This window comes from Camponotus floridanus, unplaced genomic scaffold (assembly GCF_003227725.1).
Source record: "Camponotus floridanus strain SB8 unplaced genomic scaffold, Cflo_v7.5 scaffold174, whole genome shotgun sequence".
In the NCBI taxonomy this organism is placed as follows: Eukaryota; Metazoa; Arthropoda; class Insecta; order Hymenoptera; family Formicidae; genus Camponotus; species Camponotus floridanus.
Genome location: NW_020229297.1, coordinates 332848 through 347194, shown reverse-complemented (window position 1 = coordinate 347194; position 14347 = coordinate 332848). Strand labels below are relative to the sequence as shown.

At 30.4% G+C, this 14347-nt stretch overlaps 3 protein-coding genes across 8 annotated transcripts; 1 reads left to right on the top strand and 2 right to left on the bottom strand.

Annotated features, from left to right (window-relative positions):
- Positions 1-345: 345 nt before the first annotated feature.
- Positions 346-1544, bottom strand: LOC112637520 (28S ribosomal protein S5, mitochondrial-like). Of its 2 annotated transcripts, none has more exons than XM_025407421.1 (4): positions 1521-1544; positions 983-1321; positions 571-792; positions 346-495 (listed from the first exon to the last, which is right to left on the bottom strand). In XM_025407421.1, exons 2-4 carry the CDS (start codon positions 1068-1070, stop codon positions 428-430), a joined length of 378 nt encoding a protein of 125 aa, XP_025263206.1. In that variant the 5' UTR covers positions 1071-1321; positions 1521-1544; the 3' UTR covers positions 346-427. The 2 variants fall into 2 exon arrangements, with proteins under 2 accessions (XP_025263206.1, XP_025263205.1); XM_025407420.1 differs by lacking the exon at positions 1521-1544 and adding an exon at positions 1414-1449.
- A 484-nt stretch (positions 1545-2028) lies between these two features.
- On the top strand, positions 2029-4252 carry LOC105253171 (ubiquitin-fold modifier 1). Of its 2 annotated transcripts, XM_011261016.3 has the most exons (4): positions 2108-2254; positions 2432-2491; positions 3773-3903; positions 3973-4252. In XM_011261016.3, exons 1-4 carry the CDS (start codon positions 2250-2252, stop codon positions 4041-4043), a joined length of 267 nt encoding a protein of 88 aa, XP_011259318.1. In that variant the 5' UTR covers positions 2108-2249; the 3' UTR covers positions 4044-4252. The 2 variants fall into 2 exon arrangements, with proteins under 2 accessions (XP_011259317.1, XP_011259318.1); XM_011261015.3 differs by lacking the exons at positions 3773-3903; positions 3973-4252 and having other exon boundaries at positions 2029-2254; positions 2432-3510.
- A 1006-nt stretch (positions 4253-5258) lies between these two features.
- LOC105253184 (coronin-7) lies at positions 5259-14342 on the bottom strand. 4 transcript variants are annotated; one of them, XM_025407414.1, is made up of 18 exons: positions 14180-14342; positions 13342-13554; positions 13102-13250; positions 12812-12998; positions 12443-12737; positions 12102-12357; positions 11876-12028; positions 10281-10664; positions 9442-10075; positions 9257-9370; positions 8963-9133; positions 8433-8871; positions 8205-8343; positions 7921-8127; positions 7685-7820; positions 7455-7591; positions 6941-7030; positions 5259-6609 (listed from the first exon to the last, which is right to left on the bottom strand). In XM_025407414.1, the coding sequence occupies exons 2-18, from the start codon at positions 13499-13501 to the stop codon at positions 6601-6603; spliced, it is 3660 nt and encodes a 1219-aa protein (XP_025263199.1). In that variant the 5' UTR covers positions 13502-13554; positions 14180-14342; the 3' UTR covers positions 5259-6600. The 4 variants fall into 4 exon arrangements, with proteins under 4 accessions (XP_025263199.1, XP_025263198.1, XP_025263200.1 ...); XM_025407413.1 differs by having other exon boundaries at positions 14089-14309; XM_025407415.1 differs by lacking the exon at positions 14180-14342 and adding an exon at positions 13822-13943.
- Between the last annotated feature and the right edge of the window lie 5 nt (positions 14343-14347).

Sequence of the window (14347 nt, the reverse complement as noted above, 5' to 3'; positions counted from 1 at the left end):
ATGCTTGAAATACTAAATAAAAAAGATTGTTTCTTATGTACAACCTTATACAGTTTAAGTAAACAAAAAATTATTGTTAATAATATACATATATAAATTGATAATTAAATAAAACAATTAATTAATTAATCGACACAATCCGCGTTTTTTTTTAGCTTTATGTCTAACATATATATATATATATATATATATATATATATATATATATATATATATATGTATATGTATATATATTCTTATAAATAAAAAATTCTTTCTAATATAAATTAAATAAAAAGTATAATATGCCTTTAAATACTTTATATACATACCTATTGCAATAAACCAATAAAGAATGCTTTTACATCCTCCTTGTACTTTGGCATACATATCCTTTATGCCAATTATCTCGCAACACGCTTTTATCGCATGATGACAAACAAGCCCATTATCCTTCATGAATTTTCTTTGCAAATATTTTTATATTCTCAAACTGTGTAAAGAAATCATGTAACACTGAAAAATACAAAGTGATATTAAAAGAGAAGAAATAAATTTTATATTATATAGTATTGACAATTATTTTCTTACCAGTGTATTCCTTATATGTAGGAATATACATTAGTCTTTGACCAGCCCTATTTTTAATCGTCTTTAAGGATGCTTTGGCTTTTGATAACGCAAATCCAGCTAATCCATTTCCATTTCCAGTTACTATAAATGAACTGATTCTAGTCTTACGTGCTAAATTACCAGTCATACAAGTTATCATTTTGTTTTCCAAAATCCAGGTTTCAAAACTTTCAAATGTATCTGCAGAAAACAAAGATATTAATAATAAGATTTATATAAAGATATAAGATCTTTTATATAAGATTTATATAAGATTCTAATATTTAGAACTGAAACATCAAAAAAAAAATTGAAAATAGACATCGTATCACATGATTTTTGTATGTGTGTGATTTAACCATTATAATCCAATAATAGCATAAATATTAACCTTTTCCAATAAGATCTGATTCAATGCTTCTGCCATCCATTGTAACACTCGTCCAACCACATTCCAATGGCGATAATTTTATTTGCATTCATCTGACTTTGTGGTAATTCCATAAGTTTTTGCTTTCTTTCAAGATTTACAAGCAGTTTTTGCTGTTGAATTAATTCTTTTCCTCTAAACACAGGAGTGTTTAGACCAGGAAATTGTATCGGAATTTTTCCCATGCCAATAATTTCCTTATTTAGGAGCTCTCTCTTTTTACTACTCTTCTTGCTCTACCACTGCGTCTTCCTGCATTACTGATACTTGTCACACCCTTTCATAATTCATCTTCAGGTCCTACAGAACAAAAGCACAGTGAAATACAAATTATTTTCTACTGTAAATATAAATTATTATCAAAATGCTATATCCATAAAAGTTCTACTTACTATTCGCAAAAAATATAGTTTCTCACATTATTTAATAAAGTGACTATTTTTAATAAATGTGAATGACTGACAAGCAATAAATTAAACAATATTAAACAATAATATACCTGAAAAAAATTTCATAATTTTATTAGAGTTAAATTGATAAATTAATTTTAAATACACATCATATGTTAATTACATATAATGATTTAGAGACAATGATATATTTCATTTGCGTTATCATTGTTTACAGATTGAACATTTTTTATCAAATTATTTATAACTCTAAATATGTAGCATACGACAAGCCATTTTTAAAATCTATAAAACAAACAACAAAGTTGTTCATAGTTTTCACTCTTTTTTGTCATAGTTTGCTTTTAGGCAATCTTAAAGTCACTAGATTAACAAAGTACCGCAATTTTGATCTCAATAAGATAAGCTGGAGCAAAAATGGCGTCCGATAGTATAGATATAGGCTGCGATTGTTACATTTCTCCACGCAACAACCTGGCATTTTTGATATTTTCTTCTTTTTCTGCGCAACAGAAGGAGTTTTCTCATCTCACATACAACAGGACACAGGACAAACCAGGATCAAGGTTAGAAAAATTGCACTTAGTATAGATAGCTACACAAAGTGTGCACTATCTGCACTATCGGACGCCATTTTAGCTCCATCTTATCTTATTGTGACTCCTAGTGACTTTACGCACAGCTGTTAGATTTTTAGATTTCCTGTTGGTTCGCTCTGCTTTTCCTAAATAGAGGTTAAGGTCTTATTGAAAGCAGCAAGCATTTGGATTTCACTTGGAATATTATTATATTTTATACAATATATTTGTTGAGCAACTATGGCGTATGTATTTTTTATAGTTTTTTACCATTTTAATAATTAAAGTAAAAAAATCAAATGTATCCAGAAGAATATGTATTAGTCTTGATGAAGTACCATATGTTTTGTCAATTTGACATTTCCTATTTATATACATAGAATGCAATGCAACATGCTGATACAAAATGTTATATGTTCCAGATCAAACAAAGTTACTTTCAGAATAACTCTCACATCTGATCCAAAGTTGCCATACAAAGTGTAAGTGGCCATTTAGGATAAATTGCATCTTAATTACAATAAAATGCAAGCTGTCGGCTCTGAAGTTTTTAAGACTATCGACGTGTTTCTCACGTTGCTGCAAAGTCCAATCATTAGTGAACAAATGACCGCGGAAAATATGATACAAGCTTTCAATTGTGCCTATTTCATTGAACTGACAATTGAAAAAATACAAACTGAAAAGAAAAAATTATTGTTTGAAGAATATTTTCGTTGCAAATCAGAACGAAAATTATTTCCACAAAATCAGAACATCACATGCTCCGATTTGGAGAAAGCTTGTGATAAATTATTAGAACGTTACTTGAAAGATAGTTACATTCCCACTGAGCTAGTAGATGAATATCTAAAATTATATAGTCAACACTTTGGTTGTGACAGATTAAATGCTTTTCTGAATCAAACAATAAGTAAATCCCTTGCAACAAATATGGTTATAGAGTCTTTAGAAGAATTAGGGGTACCACTCTCTAATATGGAAGATGAAGCATTAATTATGACATGGCAAGTGGCAATAGCTAATAATGATCAAAGTGAAGTAACAAAATGTATAAACAAGATGCTAAATGATGGCCATGTATCAAGACTAGTACATTTAACAATAGAATCACATGATGAGATAATTAAAAAATTAATTATACAAATTTTTAGTTCAAAGCTAATTCACTATGATCCTGAAATTTGTATAGCTTTTGCAAATACTGAGAAAAAATTACTTTTAAAATTACTTCAAGACAATAGCTTTTGCATAGATTTTGTAGATGCGATATTCTATTTTGGTAGAAATATGTGCTTGGTAGATGGAAAGTGGTGTTCAGATTTTAAATTTGAATATAAACATCTCTGCAAAATAATGAAAATTTTATTAAGTGGTCCTCGTGTAATTTGTGAACTTGTATACAATAGAATGAATGCTGTTAAAATGCAACCAGATAATGAGATATGGAATAATATTGAAATAGATATCTTGAGTTGACATTTAGATTTAACATATAACTTGTAATAACAAATTATTTTTGTATAATAAAATTTGTATAACAAAAAGAAATAAAATACTTCTATTGCAAATAAATCTGTCTTATTAACAGAATAAGGTTTTATCACATTCTTTTATATTAAGAAATATTATATAAAAATATTACATAAGAAAAATATATTTACTTTTATATATATACATATTTCTGCATTATTCTCTATATAATTTTCTAATACACAGTATCTTTAAAAATAAGAAAGACATTATTATTTCATTAATTGCAGACTTAGTGTACCAGAAGTTACTCCATTTAGTGCTGTAGTACAATTTGCTGCTGAGGAATTTAGAGTACCAGCAGCTACATCAGCCATAATTACAGATGATGGTATAGGAATCAATCCTCAACAAACTGCAGGTAATTTTTTTTTCTAATATATAATAGCTCTCTATTTTAAATATACAATAATCAATTATATGCTTTTAGGAAATGTATTTCTTAAACATGGCATGGAACTCAGATTGATTCCTAGAGATCGTGTTGGATATATTAAATAATTCATACATATATTTATTTTGATTATTTTTGCATATAGCACAAGAAATAAAAGAAAATAAATATAAATTAATACTGCTTAATTATAAATTATATATATCATGCGATTATAAAAAGTTACATTTATTCACAATAAAACATTCCATGTATGTTTTCTGAATTTGATTGATGTAAAAATAATTCTGCTTCTTAAAAGCTTCTTATGATTCTAATATAAGAAATTTTTATTAATTAAATAAAAAATTATCTCAAAATTTTTTTATTCTATAATTCTATGAAATAGAGTTCGATTAGACGGAGGACATTGGAAATGGATGTTATAATTAAATATGATTAGAGTTTTTTTGATAAAAAGATTTTATAGCTGAAATACATGAATGGTATAAGATTGATATAAAGGTATATTACTATATGTGTGATATAAAATTATTTAGACAGCGATCATTTACAGAGCAGAAGATCAAGTTGCGAAAAACTTTCAGCGTTTCGTATATTCTTATCAGATCTTCATCTCGTAAACCTTATGCTGTAAAGGATTGTGCTTAATTATTCTGGTCACATAAACAAATTTAAAAAACTGCAAAACGGTTCAAAATTTGAATTGTAATTGTGAAATATTTAATATACGCGTGTAAACAGTTGAATAAAAAAGATACATTAAAGTATTAATACTGTTGTATTCCTATTTTTCTTCATTCATTCATTAATATATAGATCAAAAGTGTGGACAATATAGATGGCAGCAATAAGTTTTAATAAAATTTTTATCTAATTTTTCATCTTTGACACAGGTTTAAAAAATTTGTTAAAATACTTTCGAATGTTTTTTGAAACATCTTACAGGCCTAAAATATGCAACATACAACAAAATATCATTGATAATGAATTTTTGGCACTATATTAATCTTCAAGTATATTCATGTGCCAATATGTGTAATTTTAGTGAAAAAGTTTCGTCGCAGTAAAAAATCTTTTTACAAAGAAAAATATTTGGATTTATAAATTTTTAATTATTATAAAACTTGCTTTTTAATTAATAATTAATGAAACAATATTATCACTTTTTGTAATGATTAATCTGTAACATATGAGAAAAAGAAAACATTTTCTGACCTAAATATTCATGTAGGAGAAAAAAAAGAATCGATTATTAATTGTGATATTCTCACTGATAAGCATAGAGGAAACCAGTCATTTTCTTCAAAGTAATATCATAATTTGAATTTTGCAGAGTGCTTGATGTAATACATCAATCGAGACGTACTACACTTCGCAATACAATTAAGTTATTGGCTTACGACTTAATATCTATTACGCGTCGCATCTATCAGTTATCTTGTATAATGATCTTTTCTCCTATGTGCGTATAAGGATATGAAATATCGTAAAAAACTTCTGTTTCATAATTCTGTGAAGACAGTGTCTCGCTTGCTCTATTATCACATATATACGATGATAGATTATAATATGACATATACATTGAGACCATTATTGACATTTGGTATTACAGAAATGAAGATAAATCTGGCACTGGTGCAGCATTATATAAAAAAATAAGGAATGTTGATTTCATTGAGAGAAATAATTACATTTAGAGACCTAATATTGGTATAATACTAGCTTTATCCTTCTATTAGTAATAGATTGGATGTTATGTCTATCTTTGCAAATGGCACACATCTTGAATTCTCTTCCCCATTTATACAAAAAATCCTTCATTTTAATACACCTTTGATTTCTAGCAAGTAATTAAATCGTCAATAATTGTCTCTGATACAGCTGATACTCGTTCACACTTGGTACTGGAAAGCGTAATGAATATACTAGCATATTTGCTCTAACAATAAAGAGAATTATTCATCTACTAAACTTCCAAACTGATATTCATTAAATGGATAGAAGCTATTGTCAAATCGTATTATATAAGTTTTCCTCAATTCTCTTGACATATAAGCATATATTCTATATCTATATATATATATATAATCTCTATAGTGATAATAATACTATAGAATTATTTGTGTAGCTAAAAATGTATGAGAGAGAAATTAGCAGTTGAAGAAAAATGATTCGAGACTAGAGCTATAATCACGCATTTGGTTTTATAAGAACAGTATTTTCATATCAATGCTGCACTGTATATCAAATACTACATTGTTAAAGATGAATCACTTGTGTCGTCGTTCGCTTCATTTCACTTTTTTACTTTTTTTACTTTAAATTAATATTTATAACAAGGCCTGGATTCTTATTTCTCTATATGTTGAAAAATGCGTTTACAAAAATCTTAAGCTAGATTTACCAAAAAATGAGTATTATTTGTTGTAAATTGATATAAAACACTGTACTTATCGCTTAGAAGATACCTCCTCAAGAAAACAAATTGTTGGAAGTATATCTCTCAGATATAATTCTCGCACCTCTTTCTACTTATACACAGTAATACTGCGATGTTCTTGCGCCATTTTCAATATATAATTTTAACTTATAAATAATTTACGGCTCTCCAACATGTTCAAATTTTTGTTTTATCAATGTCTATCCATAGGTCCTCAATTTTCACTCGTCCTATAATGATAAATTCTAATATTATCATTTCACATAAATTTTTCATAAATAAACTTTATATATATAAATTTTCTTTCAATTTCAAAACTTGATGTTTCATGTTATCATTTTTATTAAAGTGCAAATATATAACTTTATTTCTAAAAAAAAAATCATTTTTCATGCAAAAATAAAAAATATATTAAATAAAAATTAATGAATGTACATACAATGTGTTAGAATATATAGTATAGTAACTATTAAAAAATAATGAAAATAATTAAATTATTAATAAATAAATAGAAATCTTTAAAAATCAAAATATGTGTAATATGACAAATAAGATATCTACCCATTCATGTTCTTCAACACCTTCCATGTGATCTTGTTCCAATGAACATTGAATAACATCTCCCACAAAATGGCTCATAGTTTTCTGAATCTGGCATATATATCACATAATATTATATACAATGAAAATAAAAATGCTTTACATAATAAGAATGGTAATGATGAAAAGTTTTTCAAAATAGTTCTAAAACAATTTTTTCAAATAATCTACTACATTATATTTTATCATTCACTAGTAAAATAAAGGATATTAATATATTTATATATTTATAATTAATATATAACAAATTTGTTACTTTACAACACTATATATATCATTAGAAAGTTATATACATTTATATATATTTATATAGTATATACATTTATTATCGATTTCAAATGCATTGTATATAATTTTATTTCTCAATGAAATCTGATTTATTAATATGTTTTGTTTTGTGATAAATGATTTTAATAATGATATTTATTTACTGAAGACTTATTTACGAAAAATGCATACATTCTATTTTTCTTACCTCTTCTTGTTTCGCTTTAACATTTGGATTCCATCCTAGTCTACTGAAGGGTTGCGCAGATATGCCAAAAGGGGTCGAGGATGGTTTATTTGCGACTTGAGGAGGAGTAACTGCACTTTGCGATTGATTTTCAGTTACTATGAATAAAAATTCAAGTGTATCAGATAATCGGGAACATATTGTTTCGTGAACATACATTGTTTTTTATTCTCAATATATTTGTTACTTACAATTATCCATACCAGGTGGTTTGAGACTTATTCTAGATGGCTGCTTATTACCACCATTAAACCATTCTGCTGCAGATAAAGTCGGCTTCCAGATAACTTTAGTCGGAGGAAAAAGATCATCTTGGAATAACTCGCTCTAATTTAAAAACAAAAAAACAAAAAAAAACAAAAAAAAACAAATATATTAATCCACTTCTATATTAAAAATTCCACATTTATTTTTTTTAATCATGTACCTTTATGCGCGGCACGGTAAAACTCAAAGGCTCTATTGTATTATTTGTTAGCCTCAAAGCAGAGGCGAATTCTACGATGGCCACATCACATTTATTTTTTGGAAGGAATGATAATCCTTGATGTAAGCTACTGCATCTGTGATGACTTAATGGACAACAATATGGAGGTTCTTCGGTTACTTCAAATGCATATATTGTAGAATCACCCTAAAAATAATATATCAATATTGCGTTAAATTTTTTTCTCATTAAGATATGCTTGATTGTAGAAAAAAATCTCTTACACGTCCGGTTAGGAAAAGCGTGGAACTATCCTCGTCGTAATATGGCATTAGTATGGCAGGCGAAACATCTAATCCAACAGTATTCAAAGGAATATTTAGATTATCCACTTTAAATACATAAATTTGTCTTTCAGAAACTCTGAAATATATAGAATATAATTATCTCTTTTTGTATCTTTTTTTTCTTTTTATTATATTACAAACATTTGTTATTTGTATTATGCTTACTTGTCAAAACCCATTACAACAAGATATTTGCCTTCAAGCGCCCATATAACTCTAGCACCTCTCGTACCGACTGGACCTTTCCCTTCTTTCACGACAACGTCGCTAGATCGAGGTTTGTAGATTCGTAATTTGCCATCTTTGCATGCACTAGCAAGATACTGACCGCATGGTGACCATGATAAGCTAAATATCTGATCTGTGTGACCGATCAATGTGATCTTCGCAATCGCCGTTTCAGTAGACGATAAAAGCGACAGGTCCCAAACTTTGACAGTCATATCGTACGAAGCGGACGCAAGAACGTTTGACGCCAATGGATGAAATTTGATCAAATAAATCTTGTCAGTGTGAGCTTCTATAATGTGTTTCGGTTCGTTTGTCGGTTCCGCCAAACCAGACTCCGGTATTTCCCATAATCGAATTATTCCATCATCGCAAGCTAGTACACAAGCAAACAAAATCTAAGTGTCTTGATCTTTTTCAAATTTAGTGAAATAATACGTTTTTCATTATAATTTTCAAAACTTTACCAACTGCCAATCGCTGATTATCGAATGGATCCCATTGAAAGTCCATTACGGTCGCACCGTGGACTAATGCTGGCATAACTCCGTCCGGTAATCTTCCAGTTTTCTTCAATTCCAAGACTGCTATCTTTCCACCTGGACCACTCAAAGGTACAGCTACTCGATCGGGATTAGCTACAAATTTATAAAATAGAGATGTCATGTTTTGTTTATTATAAAAAATCTTGTTAATTTAGAAATATCTTTTAGAATATACAGAGGGAATCTTATATTTGAAGAAGGAAAAAATTATTTTACCATGAAAGCCATCACATTCGCCGGATATTTGACGACTAATATTGCGTATATTTTCGATATGTGTAGATTTATGACCTGGCGTACCCTTCAAGTGCCGAAACTTGGATACTCTTCCTGCATAACGATCAAAAAAATAAGAAATGTATCAAGATAATAAATTTCACAAAGTACATTTCAGTTCTCACCAAAAACTGTCGATGTTCTCTTGGAAGCTAACGTTGCAACGGGCTCCACCTTTTCCAATTTGGGATCCATACTCTGCTGCCGCAACATGGGAATATTCTTTTTCATTTCGTCTTCTTTAATCATCTCGCTCTTCGCCTTGAAGGAATCTCTTCGTCTCAACATAGTTGGCGAACCCATCGCTTTCTCCGCTAAATTTCCATCAGTAACCGATACGGATCGACTTTCGTAAAGACGTCGTCTTTCGGCGATTGAGTTCCTGTTTGTTGAACCACGTTCGAAATTTCCAACATCCTCATTCTCAGGTGACTCGTCCTTTACTTTCGTTTCGAATACTTTGCGCCTTTCCGCGGTGCATGGTGTCTTCGGCTTGTAACCAGAATCGCTCGAATTGGCGTCTTCCTCGATGGAACTTGAGTCGCTTTTGCCATTTTCCGCGTCTTTCGTACGTTCATTAGGTGTAAAAGTTGGCGACTTATCTGCTTCCGTGTTATGTTCTACAACGTTGTTAACTTCGTTCTGATAACCGTTAGTATTATTATCATTATTCGGTGCGACAGGTACAGAGAAGACTTTGTCGAACGAAAATTCCTGGCTGCTAGATTTTGCTTGGAATGGTTTGGGACCAAGTCGAGGCTAAAAATAAAAAAAGAAGAAAAGAGAATATATTGATTCGTTCCTCCATTCAAGAATTGTTCTTGTAAAAAAGTGATTGTTAGTAATGTTATGACAATGATGATAAGTGTGATATGGAAACTAGCCGCACGCAAAAATATCATAGAAAAATCAGATATCCTTCTTATTATATATAACGTGTTCTTTTCTAAGCTGTGATTACAACCTTATATCCGCCGATCGCATTAGGATTCACTGATGTAACTACTGAGCCAGGATTTGGTGATGTACGTGGACGTGCTACCGGTTTTGGTTCCTCCTCGGAGATACTGTTAGTTCTTGATGCTCTCGGTAAAGGTTTTGGTGGAACGGCTTGAGCACCTCCATTTTGTATCTTAATTTTCTCTTCTTCCCCCTCGGATAGCTTCTTCGTGTCTTCGATCTTCTCGGTATCGTTTTCTATGTTAGTGTCATTTTCATTCACGTTGCTTTGCACTTTCGAGAATCCTTTCGGCGTGGTAATGGCCAAAGATTTAGATTGCCGATTCGTTTGTTCTACTGTAATTTCGCGCTGATTGTCTTTGAGTGCTGCTAAGTTCCCTTTGTGTACCTGGAGGTACGGTAAATTCCTTAATGATCGCAAATCGCAATTACAAATCCAACTACACTGTCCGATTTTGCACTTTTGAGATATGTTCGCATTCGACGTAATAATTTTACGACAATTTAGCAACATTCGCACACTTTTACATACATTTATACACACATAAGTCACATTTTTTTGTACAGTATAGATACAAATATACAGAAGACATATAGCTAAGCTTCTAAATAACTAAAATTTCAAATTTCTCTTGATTAAATTTGTTGGAAGCAACAAAAAAATCTACTTTCTATGTATAGAAATAATACAAATGTTTTTACACATTTTGTACTATTACTTACGCTGTAGAATAAGCTACAACATCAATTGCCACTTATATTACACGTGCCAGGAATAATATTTTGAATGGTGCTAATGTATAAATTATAAAACATATATTGGATATCTGAAACGTGAAAAAAAATATACATGGAATAGGAAAAGAAATTAAATGGCGCAAAATAAAGTAGTAGCATAATCGGTAATTAAATAATTTATATAAACTCCTGCAAAGAAGAGATTAAATATGGAGACCATAATAAAAATATCCTTACATTATATTTTCTACTGATCTTATATTCATAATATATAAATAATATTTTTTTTCTTAGCATACTAAAATTTATACTCCATATAATCATGAAAATATATATATTGCAAACGCTTATTACAAAATTAGCTGGTGTAGGTTAGCAAGCAATTTAAAAAAAAAATTATGTTGTGTAACACTTTTCAACGCTTCAGAAAACAAAACTCGGTATGTGTTTTGTATAAAAAAAATATATTATTAAATTGATTTCTTTTTACATATTCCAGAATTTCAAAATGTAACAAAATCCATTTAAAAATACATTACCTATTGTATGTATAAAGTAAAAATAAATATTGTATGTGTGAAATAACAATATCATTGACATATCACACCCCAATGTTTATCCTCAACATCCAATTATTATGAAGCAAACAAAATAATAATGCAAAAAAAATAAATTCTGATGATGAAAAGCATGCATAATGATAAGTGATTTAAAAATTTGAAATAATCATACAATGAATATTTACAGATATGATCAGAAAGATGTTTCAGTCCTTTTAATGATCAAAGCTATTCCAAATATATATGATATTAAGATCAATATTAAAACACATTCACAACAGCTTTTAAAATGTTTACTCACAGTAATTGGTTCTTCGCCTTTGTTTCTCTTAGCAGGATCCAATGATATCTTTGGTACAGATGCATTATGACCTTTAATCCATGCTCCTGCGTTATTTTGAGCAACACATCCAGTTGTTTCTGGATAAATGTCTGCATGAAAGTCTCTGTATGTCTAAAATTTAATTATAAAACATTTAGCTATATATTACATGTAAAAATTCATATAGATGATATTTAGTACTTACTTTTCGTGGAACTTGATACATGATTGGAATCACCATATTAGAAGTGAGTTGTAATAGTCTGTTAACTTCAGCTTGCATTACATTCAATGCTCGTTTAGGAACCAGGCAAACTCCTTTAGTTTGCTCACCGCTATGACGGATTCCTTCTACCAGATAAGGATCTTTATCTGTAACTTCCATGTACATAATAGTAGTATCCCCTTTTCCAGCGAGAAAGAGCATATTTGTATCAGGATCGAAAAGCGGCATCAAGATACTACAAAATATAACATTATATATATAAACAATTATCGATATTAACTTAAAATAATTTAAAATAAACTAAAGAAATTCATATTTACCCAGTACTACAATCTAATTCCAATGTTTTCACAGGTTCATTCAATTGTCTCAAATCCCTAATGAAAACTTGACGCAATCTTGCTGCATCAAATCCTGTAGTGAGTATTCTGTCGCTATTTAGCCAAACTATTCTGGAATCTTTGATACTTTGATGACTTGAGCACGAGTTAACGATACATGCAGATGCGCGCGGATCTATAATCCTTAATTGCTTATCTTTGCAAGACGTTGCCAAAATGATACCATCTTGCTTCCAACTTACAGACTGAATTACTTCTGTGTGGTCACTGTTAGCTGCAATATCATAAAATTAATTTCAATAGCGATAAAATAAGGCAAATGCCAAAAAAAAGTTTCAAAATATTTACAGAATAATTCTTGCTGAGAAAGAACATCCCAGAGTGAGAGATTGGTGAATGATGCAGTGGTCAGAAGATGTTCAGCAGAAGGATGCCAACATACTGCTTCCACTCTTCGTTGACGATGCGAGAATGTGCATTCTGGATTGCACAAGGATTCTTCCAAACCACTTTCTGGGATATGCCATAACTTCACCTAATTTTACAAATAGGATTAATATAATCTGTAGAAAAATGTATCTTACAATATTTCCTACATCTTACATTTTGCTGAAAATATAAAACATCAAGACACTCACAAGACAATCTTGAGAACCAGTTGCAAGCAAGCCATCATGAAATGGAGAAAAATCCATATGTGTCACAGTATCCGCATGTGCATGAAGTAATGGCATAGTTTTGCTCTTTCTACCACAGTCTTCCAATGATAATACCGCTAAACTGGATCCTTTAAAAAGAAACATTTAAAAAAATAACTTGTGTGTAAATAAATTAAATTTAACAAAGACTAAATCTATTGTAGATAGATGCAAATGTACCATTATGATCAACATTGAATGCCATAAATGCCGCAGATGCCGTTATATTATTCCCATAAGTTTGATATGATCCCACAGAAATATCTCTAATGCAAGCCTCTGGCTTGGGAACAATCGGTGTGGCATTTTTGTATTTGGATGCCTTGAAACGCCAAGCCATCTTTATGCTGCTAATTTAATTCAAATATCCACACTCTACTTAAATCATGTAATCTAAAGAAAATAAAAAAATATATTATATCTCATTAAAATTTTTTATATAAATAATAAATTCTTAAACATATATATATATATATAAATAATATGTATATATCTAATTAGCTATTCATTTGTGAGTTCTGCCTTTAATCTTTTAAGATATATGTTTATTAAATCTGAGATAAAGCACTTGTGTGTACGATAAGCATATATAGTAAATATCGGGATTTTTTCAGAATGTAATAAATACAGTTTTAATAAAACCAAGACGGAGAGCGTTACCGAAAACTTTTATGGGAAAAAAAGTCTCGCGATCGCAAATTTTACGCAAAGGAATGCAATCGTTCGAACACAGACGCGAATAATTCGCTGGGCGTTGCTCTCGGCGCGGATAATGGCAGGGAGAAATCGACTCTGTCAAGCACAGCGTTTCTCGAGATTGCGTCAACAAACAGATTCGTGCGAACGAACAACGCTGACGCAACACTCGCCACCGAGCAAACCGCGGTGCATGACTAATAATTTGGGGGTGAGAGAACACCACCCTACCCTTCGTTCGATGTGGGGCTGTAGATCGCCGATTCGGCGTTGCCACTGTAACGACGCTGTCAGAGAGACGCGACGAAAGCGGGATACTCACGATCTGCAAATCGAAGCGCATTCACGCACGGCGTCAATTTTATTCGCACTTTCTATTCCGCGAAATTTCCCGTAGTGACGAGATAAACGCGCGAAAAGACGAGCCACAGGCAGGACGTCGATCAGCGTCGATGCTCTACGCTGCTCTACCAACTTCTACGGTTGACAG

Coding starts and splice junctions, on each gene's coding strand:
- LOC112637520 (XM_025407421.1), bottom strand. CDS start 1,070: ATGCAAATAAAATTATCGCCATTGGAATGTGGTTGGACGAGTGTTACA. Junction 793..982: donor ATCAGATCTTATTGGAAAAG/GTTAATATTTAT, acceptor TGTTTTCTGCAG/ATACATTTGAAAGTTTTGAA. Junction 496..570: donor TACATATAAGGAATACACTG/GTAAGAAAATAA, acceptor TGTATTTTTCAG/TGTTACATGATTTCTTTACA.
- LOC105253171 (XM_011261015.3), top strand. CDS start 2,535: ATGCAAGCTGTCGGCTCTGAAGTTTTTAAGACTATCGACGTGTTTCTC.
- LOC105253184 (XM_025407414.1), bottom strand. CDS start 13,501: ATGGCTTGGCGTTTCAAGGCATCCAAATACAAAAATGCCACACCGATT. Junction 13,251..13,341: donor ATTCAATGTTGATCATAATG/GTACATTTGCAT, acceptor TTCTTTTTAAAG/GATCCAGTTTAGCGGTATTA. Junction 12,358..12,442: donor GAATTAGATTGTAGTACTGG/GTAAATATGAAT, acceptor TATATTTTGTAG/TATCTTGATGCCGCTTTTCG.